The sequence below is a fragment of the Nicrophorus vespilloides genome, unplaced genomic scaffold (assembly GCF_001412225.1).
Source record: "Nicrophorus vespilloides isolate i.1.1-1 unplaced genomic scaffold, Nicve_v1.0, whole genome shotgun sequence".
Taxonomy (NCBI): Eukaryota; Metazoa; Arthropoda; class Insecta; order Coleoptera; family Silphidae; genus Nicrophorus; species Nicrophorus vespilloides.
Window position 1 is genome coordinate 1 of NW_017098835.1, and position 9,867 is coordinate 9,867.

Genomic DNA, 9,867 nt, shown 5'->3' on the forward strand with positions numbered 1-9,867 from the left:
TATATATATATATATATATATATGAAAAAGAGAGATCATGTGCAGATTCTTTACAAACTTCCAACGGCTTTATGCGCTCATTTCGTGCTGCCCGCAGCAGCGATTCGAATTAAAAAAGATAAATTGTTTCGTAATATGTTTCATGCATTTTACATCCCCTCAGGTTAAAAACTTATTTAATTGATTTTTTTTTTAATATAATAGAAAATTACACACAAAACTATCAAAATTATAATGAAATTCTGACTTTATTTAATTTATTTTCATATTAAATTAATAATAATTATCAAAAATTACTTTATTTTAAGTTTTAAACATAATCTAATGATAATTTCAGGAAATTTACTAAAAATTAACACATTTTGTTAATAAATAATGATTTTTCATACTTTTTTCTGTCTTCAAGTTCAAAACTTTTTCTTAATTAACAAATAACTAACAAAATTATCAAATTGACAAAAACGCTCTAACTTTATTATGTACTTTCATATGAAAATATTATTAACAAATCTAAGTTTTATTTTGATAAAATTATGATCCAATAGGAATTTAATAAGTTTTAAACATAATCTATCAATAAATCCAGAAAAGTAACTAAAAATGTACACATTTCGTTTATAAATAATGATTTTTCGTCTTCAAGTTGAAAACTTTTATTTAATAATTTTACAATTCACGAAACTATCAAATTCACAAAGAAATTCTGACTTCATTGTTTACTTTTCTTTCACAATATTATGAATAAAACATTTATTTTTTTTTCTGTAAATATTTAATTGATTTTAAAGGTAATTTATCAAAAACTAGAACAAAAAGTAAGAATTATCATAATTTGAATCCATTTTTTTAAAAGAATTTGATAATAAGTAGTAATATTTAAAGTCTGCATAGGAAATATTTTATAATTTAATAATGAATATAATTTTGTGTTTTAAAAGAATCTCTATATTATTTTTTATAGAATTACAATCTGGATGAATGTAATAAATTGCATACACTTTCTTATATGAAACCTGTTAGATGATGTGTTTTGCATATGCATGTGGAAGGAGGAGAGTTTCAGACCGAAGGCAGTGAATCATTACTCTTCTTTCGTACGTGTGAGAAAAAGATACGCCTTTCGCTGTTGCTGCTGCTGCTTCTGCTGGGACCGAACGAACAACACGAGATAGTTGTGCATATGCAAAAACAAATCATGTCCCTCTTCTCCTATGTTTATATGCATTCTTCTGGAGCCATAAACCATCCAGAGACATTAATAGGTCAGTCGCAACGAATGTTAAAGCATGTGTTTGTTTTACGTAATAAAATGTACGTAAAATGTCTCAAAACACTTTTCAATTGAACTTTTGTAAAAGAAAAACATAAAACATTTCATTTCTTTACATGTTTTATATTACTAATAGAAATTTAAAACAAAAAAATCTTAAATAAAAAAAAAACATCATTTTATTAATTAATATTTATTTACTAATTATCTTTAAAAAAAAGTATTACAAAATATTTAAAACTTTTTCTATTATTTTTAAATTAAATTCATTAATTAAACTTTTTATAAAAATGAGAAAATATTATTTTTTTGGCACAATTTTAGCCAAAATTAAAGTCGATTTGAGTTTCTCTCAAAATTGTTTCATTTTTTTTTTATATAAACTTAATAATTACAATATATATTGAAATAATTACAAAAAAAACTGAATAAAAAGATCAAACTAATTAATTAAGCTCAGAATTATTTTTTTTTTATATTTCATTCAACATTTATAAAAATTCTATAAGGAAACAACTGCAAACAATTGAAACTCACATAAATTAGTTAAAACTAATTAAATCAAATGCAGTTAAGCTTTCATGAATCATGATGTATCATTATAAGAATAACAAAACTTAAATTAATCTAGTTTCAACTTAATTAATAAGTTTTCTTCACAAACTATAAATATTATTGTAACTTATTTTATGAACTTATGAACTATGACACACAATCACAATTCGCTCAATGGAAATATTCATTAGACTTAAATGATTCCATTGCTTGGTTTTCATATTTCTAAAGATTATTGTTAATAAACTCATCAATAATTTATTAGTTTAATTTAAATTAATAACTTAAGAAAAGAAATGTGTTGTGACTCGATTAAAAAAAGAAAACAAAACTCGATCTGAATATCTCAAAGTTTATAAAAAATGTTACGTAAGTATTGTCTTAGAAAAAAAGCTGAACAATATTTTTGTCTTTAATATTAACACTTTTCGGACAAGTGGCGGATATATTCGCCCAACTTTTATTTGTAAAATTTTGAAAAAAAAAATAGAAAATGTCCAAAAAAAAATATGATATTTTTGTTACAATATTTGTGAGGAAACAGCACTAAGTAATTGAAACTTAAAAAAGAATACTAATTAGACTGAACTAATCAAAATCAGTTAAGTTTTCATAAATAATGATGAATCATGATGATAAGAATAAGAAAACATAAATTAATCTAGTTTCAACTTAATTATTAAGTTTTCTTCACAAACTATAAATATTATTGTAACTTATTTTATGAACTTATGAACTATGACACACAATCACAATTCGCTCAATGGAAATATTCATTAGACTTAAATGATTCCATTGCTGGGTTGTCATATTTCTAAAGATTATTGTTAATAAACTCATCAATAATTTATTAGTTTAATTTAAATTAATAACTTAAGAAAATAAATGTGTTGTGACTCGATTTAATAAAAGAAACAAAACTCGATCTGAATATCTCAAAGTTTATAAAAAATGTTACGTAAATATTGTCCTAGAATTTGTAAAATTTTGAAAAAAAAAAAATAGAAATGTCCAAAAAAAAATTATGATATTTTTGTTACAATATTTATGAGGAAACAGCACTAAACAATTGAAACTTAAAAAAGAATACTAATTAGACTGAACTAATCAAAATCAGTTAAGTTTTCATGAATAATGATGAATCATGTATCATTATAAGAATAACAAAACATAAATTAATCTAGTTTCAACTTAATTATTAAGTTTTCTTCACAAACTATAAATATTATTGTTACTTATTTTATGAACTTATGAACTATCACACATAATCACAATTCGGTCAATGGAAATATTCAATGGACTTAAATGATTCCATTGCTGGGTTGTCATATTTCTAAAGATTATTGTTAATTAACTCATCAATAATTTATTAGTTTAATTTAAATTAATAACTTAAGAAAAGAAATGTGTTGTGACTCGATTTAAAAAAGAAAACAACTCGATCTAAATATCTTTCATTAATTGAAAGTTTATATAAAAATGTTACGTAATTATTGTCTTAGAAAAAAGCTGAACAATACTTTTGTCTGTATAAATTTACAAAACAATTCTTAAATATTAACACTTTTCGAAAAAGTGGCGGATATATTCGCCCAACCTTTATTTTTTGTTTACACTGAGTTGTCAGGTTTTTAATTTGACGTTAGTTCTGTAGAGACAATACTTAAGTTGTCAAAACATAGCTGCTTGTATTTTTAATGCACACGTCAAATTTGCAAAAAAAAAAATTTTTTTACATATTTTTATAAAATTGAGAAAATGTTGTTTTCTAAAAGTTATTTTTTGTGTACGATTTTAGCTTTTGTTTTTATTTTTTTAAATATTTCATTCAAAACTTGTAAAATTTTGAAAAAAAATAGAAAATGTCCAAAAAAAAATGATAGTTTTGTTACAATATTTGTGAGGAAACAGCACTAAACAATTGAAACTTAAAAAAGAATACTAATTGGTTTTAAATTTGACGTTAGTTCTGTAGAGACAATACTTAAGTTGTCAAAACATAGCTGCTTGTATTTTTAATGCACACGTCAAATTTGAAAAAAAATCATTTTTTTTACATATTTTTATAAAAATGAGAAAATTTTGTTTACTAAAAGTTATTTTTTGTGTACGATTTTAGCTTTTGTTTTTATGTTTTTAAATATTTCATTCAAAATTTGTAAAACTTTGAAAAAAAAAATGTTCAAAAAAAAATTATGATATTAATGAGGGAACAGCACTAAACAATTGAAACCTAAAAAATAATACTAATTAGACTGAACTAATTAAAATCAGTTAAGTTTTAATTTGATGTTCACTAAGAAAAATTAACAAATTTCATAAATTAATCTAGTTTCAACTTAATTTTGAAGTTTTTTTTTTTACAGACTATTAATAATATTGGAATGTATTTTATGAACTACGAACTTATGAACTATGATACACAATCAGAATTCGCTCAATGGATATAGTATTTATTGGACTTAAATGATTCCATTGCTGGGTTTCTATTTATGACACGTGTCGCCTTGAGACCATTTCCGTAAACCAATTTAAATTTAGATTTTAATTTTTACAAAGAATAATATTGATAATAAAACCATCAATTCACATTATTTATGTGATAATGGACTAGACACTTGTCAACAACAATACCTCTTATATTGCCGTTTCGATCAGTCCGGATTCACAAAAAAAAAATTTGAAAATTTCAATACAAACTAAATTTTAAAAAAAAATACTTGTTGTAATTACTTGGATATTTTAATTAAATTAATTTATATGAAAATTTATAAAAAAAAAAATATTTGTTATCGCTCGACAAAAATGAAAAGAAAACTAATTAAAGTCGATCGAGTAATTTAAACGTTATCTCTGCTTCATTTCAATTCGTTTGTTTTTATTTTTGCTATGTTTTTTTTGTGTGTTTTGTTTCTTTTCATTTCTTTTCTTCGCAGAGAGAACCGATCAAAACAGATTTCAATTCTGCAACTTATCAACATTCGGTGTTAATGGAATTGACCTTCTCCCATCATTTTTAAATTACATTTCTGCGTTTATAAATGTGATTTAGATACGTCGCGGCAATCATAATAAGTATAGATAAAAAGCGAATCTATGCACAAGACGATCATCGATTCGCATTCAACACGCATATATAAAGAGAGTTTCGCAAAAAATTGAATCATATCAAGTTGTCACTGAAAGTTGAAGAGATGAGAGTACTCGTAAGTGTTACATTTTTTTTTGCTTCTAAAAGATTTTCACTCTTAATAATGAAAGATAATATAATAGTAATGAAAATATACATTTGGTTATGTATTTTTTGGTATTGTATTGTTTGTGTTTTTTTTTGTTTAATAAGAGTATTTCGTTCGTGCGCAATCAATTTTAAATCCATTCAGCTTTTGTTTATTTGCGTAATCGAATGCAATGTGTTTTTGTTTGCGGCGAATTTGCGTCAAACGAATTTCTGTTGTTTCAATTATCCATCGTTGCGTCGCGTCCCATTCAATAAAATTTAATAAGAATCCGAATAGAATATTTTATTATATTTTTCTGTAACTAAATTAACGATGTTGTGTTTTATCGTTTTAGGTTTTTTTTTTTCATTTAACTACAAAATTTTCCTAGTTTATTGTTTTGAACTTTTGTAGTTTGTATTTTGGATTGACATTTTTCAGAATGGTAATTAAATTGTTATAAAGGTGGTGAAACCTTTTAAGTTGCTTTAGTTTTGATCACAAAATTAAGTTTTTTTTTCTTCAAATTTTCTTTTAAAAATTTTAAATTATAAGTTAGTAATATTTAGTTAGATTTATACGAAACAAATGAATGATCTGACGTAAATTTGACTATCCTTCTAAGTTGCTTCAGTTTTGTTCATAAAGTGACGCAAATGTGACGAATCCTTCTAAAATGTTTTAGTTTTATACATAAAATTAGGACTTTTTTCGTTAAAAAATTTAAATTAGAATTTTAGTAAATATACGAAAAACAAATGATTCTAAGTTACTACATTTTTGTAGATGAAATTAAATTATTTTTTTTAATTTTTTAGAAAATTTTATAATTTGTAATTTTTTACTTTCATTTAACAGAATTGTTCTTTGTATGTAATTTTTTCTAATTAATAAAATTGTAATATTTTTTTTCATTGTGTTTCAGAATGGAAAGCAAATGGTTGTGAAGGTGACGGATCCTTCTGAGCTGCTGAGGCCTGAGCCGGCATTCGCACAAAAGCCTGTTGCTCAGTTCAGGGATTATAGCATCGATGAGAATGATCCGATTAAGGAGAGGGTGCGAAGGACTTATTACGAAATGCACACAAATCAAACCGTTGATTTTGTTAAAGGTAACATAGAGACAAACGAAAACACTAATCCTCTCGCTTCAATGCCTTCAAGCCACAAGAAATCATCATCATCATCATCCAACTTTTCCTCATCCCCAGCGATATTATCGATCACACGTTTAAACTCCAGCAGACAAACGGATTTCGCAAATCTTCAGCCAAATCTTGTTAATGCTTTCATTCCGTCGCGCTTTCGAAACTCCTAGACTTTAATCAACTTTTAACGTGTTCAACATTTATCAAATCATACTTATGCGAGTTATTGCGACTCTAACCCTTCGCAGAAACTTCCTCCGTTTCAATTATCCAACAAACTCTTTCCAACTCTTCATGATTACTTTTTTTTCTTCCTTCACAAAATCCCATTATCAAAAATTATGGAACGTCCTAATCATATTTAAGTACTCGCTACTTTTCAATTTGAACTTTACCTTCTCACAATTTCTTTATTCAACTTCCAAAATAATTTCTTTTACTTCTTTACTTTCTTATAATCTTATCAATCTCATTCATATTTTTCAAATGTTGGAAAAACGATAATCGTTTGTGTTTCCAATTAAAATTATCTAAATTAAAATTTGACCTCAAAATTTTCCATAATATTCGATTATCAACTTATCAAACAAATCAACAAATTTACTTACAAATTGCTTATAAAATGAAACTCAATCTCTTATGAATTATAATCTAATTATATAATCGTTAAATTTATAGAACTCTGCTTTTTGCTAAGAGTGTTTCAATGACAGCTGTCACTTTAAGTCAACACGGGAAACTGAGTTTTGACACAAGGTGACAGCTGTCATTGTGTTGAAAAACGCTCCTATAAACTACATTAAATGTTATATTTTTGCAAATATTAAATAAAACGTATGCATTTTCAAATAAAAATTGATTAAGATGAATTGAAAAGTTATGAAAAGCAATATTCAATTATGTTAATAAATGAGCAAAGAACGAGAATAATTGTATAATGAACGGTAAAAATGGGTCAATTCATATGTTTCCGAAATTCTATTACTTCGAGTACTAGTGCCGTTTTGTATCCACGTAATAGTTCAATTACTTAAAGCGATAAAAACAGCGAGTGAGAGAAGGAAATGCATTTCCCGTAGATCGCTTCATGTCCCCCCCTCGTTCTCTCAACCCTCGCACTCTCTATTTCTGTCGTCGTCCGGTTTCTTTTGGTCTTTTGTTCGTCTTATTTAATTGGATGAAACTTCCTGATATGAGTTCTAAATGTGTCGGTCTGGTTTTTGTTTCCGCAGCGAAAATGAGCAAGTGGTTGACGTTCGACCATTTCAAGTCCAATATCCGCGACGCTCTGGAAAAGCTCAATGAGCTCGTCGACGAGAGTGACCCGGACGTCGACATCCCCAATATCGTTCACGCCTTCCAAACGGCAGAAAGAATCCGTCACGACTATCCGGACATGGATTGGTTCCACTTAACGGGTCTCCTACACGACCTCGGCAAAGTAACTACACACCATAATCATAATTACAATCAAGCCCTAATTTTGTCTTAAATCAGGTGATGGCTTTCTTCGAAGAGCCGCAATGGTGCGTCGTTGGTGATACTTTCGTTGTCGGATGCAATTGGTCCGAGAGCATCGTCTACAGAGACACCTCCTTCGTGGACAACCCTGATGGCAAGAATCCCAAATACAAGTAAACCTTCAAAAATAAAATCGATGTTTTGTATTAACTTTTTATTCTTATTCAGCACTAAGTACGGAATGTACGAACCCAACTGCGGTTTGGATAAACTCACGCTTTCTTGGGGCCACGACGAGTACCTTTACAGAGTTCTGAAACATAATAAGTCGACTTTACCGAAGGAAGCCCTCTACATGATTAGATACCATAGCTTCTACCCTTGGCATGCCGGCGGTGATTACACTCATCTAACCAATGAAAACGATGAGCAAATGAAGAAATGGGTCCTCCTCTTCAAGTACAAACATCTACCTCCTACAAACAGCAATTTAACTAATTAATTTCAATATATTTTCAGCCAATACGACCTCTATACCAAGAGCCTCGAAATTCCCGACATCGAAAAACTCTGGCCGTACTATCAAGGACTCATCGAGAAATACATTCCAGGTGTTTTGGAATGGTAAATTTCAAATCAGCGCTTTAAAACCGTACAGCTGCTGCCACCTGCTAACAAGTTAGCACATCATCAGAAAGTTACCTACAAACATATTCAAATTATAATAGACATATTTTTAAAGAAATTAATCTTTCTGATAATTTAAGCTTAAATATTAAATATACTCAAATATCAAATTGGAAACTCAAATAAGTCAATAAGATTAAGAAAATTTCCTAGTTTTCAATAATAATTCTCGCTAAGATCTCCTAAGATTATATAAATACTTTAAATATACAATTAATTTAGGTTTTAAATTTAAATAAAATAAATAACAGTTAAATAAGACTTTCTTTAAAAAAAAATTAGTTTTCTTTAAATTACTTTCTACTAAATATATGCAAGGACTTAATTCTTCGATAAATACAATCAATATTATATAAGATTTAATTGGATTAGAACTAAGATTTATATTTCAAAATGTATGTTTGGTTGCCTACCACTGATACTCATATTAAACTTTTTCAAATAATTCTTAAAGATAATTTGCTAATACAAAAAACAATACTTAAATCAATTTATAAAATAACAAAAACTTAAAATTTCTACTTATGACCTAACAGAAAACTATTCTTTTAATATGATCAAAAACTATATACATGGACTTAGGCAATCATTTGTGCAATTTTAATGTTTGTTAATAAAACTTTGTATCTTGGGTAGTATACTATAAGGGATTAATTCAAATATGATTGTTCATTTTTTTTGTAATTTACAAAGCAAATGTTGATTATATACTATTCTACATGCGTCTATAATACTAAATATATAATAATGAATAATGTATTTGTTGTTTCATTTTTTTCTTAGAACGATTTCATTTCTATGAAAAATATTTATGTACAATTGTATTTAAATTCAATTGTTTTTATAATTGAATACCGAAAAATCCAAAGTTTCTTCTTATAATATAATCCTTTTGTTAATAAATATAACTATGACTAACTCAATCAATCATTTAAATTTAGTTTCAAAAGTAAAGAAAATTTTTCAAACAAGAAAGATTGTTTATCAAAACATGATGTTCAGGATATAACACAAATAAGCAATTATTTTTCCTTTTTTATTGCAAATGATTTTCAAGTGTTGATAAACAGATGTATTATCGCGCCGCGCAATGTTTTAAATGGCGGAAACAATTCACGACAATGACACGACCCGGTGAATCACGTATCTGCTAAATAAACATGATTACCGCGAGGAAAAACCTCCTTTTGCTATTTGGGGAATTTGCTGATAAACGTAAAGATGATTTAAGACATCTTTATACATTATTAGTAAAGGGTTGAAGCTAAGATTACAAAGTTCAGCTGAACTCATTTTGAATCTCTGATATGTTAGGCGTATCAACAACGTTTGTTTTGTTTCCTTTGTTTTGGTTCAAGGTTCACTTTTCGTGTTGTGTTAATTCCAATTCGCGGATTATGTAATGTTAATCTGCTTCAAGGAAAATGTTATTTCGTTGTGCAACGAGAATCATATTTTAACAAGGATAAAGAAACAATTTGCAATTTTTGATAATTCATTTTCCTTATACAAGATTGGCCTCAGA

At 26.9% G+C, this 9,867-nt stretch overlaps 1 protein-coding gene across 1 annotated transcript; it reads left to right on the plus strand.

Moving 5' to 3' along the window:
- The first annotated feature begins 4,899 nt into the window (after positions 1-4,899).
- LOC108563320 (inositol oxygenase) lies at positions 4,900-8,519 on the plus strand. Its single transcript, XM_017921960.1, has 6 exons — positions 4,900-5,031; positions 5,972-6,158; positions 7,427-7,635; positions 7,692-7,828; positions 7,884-8,114; positions 8,175-8,519. Exons 1-6 carry the CDS (start codon positions 5,020-5,022, stop codon positions 8,281-8,283), a joined length of 885 nt encoding a protein of 294 aa, XP_017777449.1. The 5' UTR covers positions 4,900-5,019; the 3' UTR covers positions 8,284-8,519.
- Positions 8,520-9,867: the final 1,348 nt, after the last annotated feature.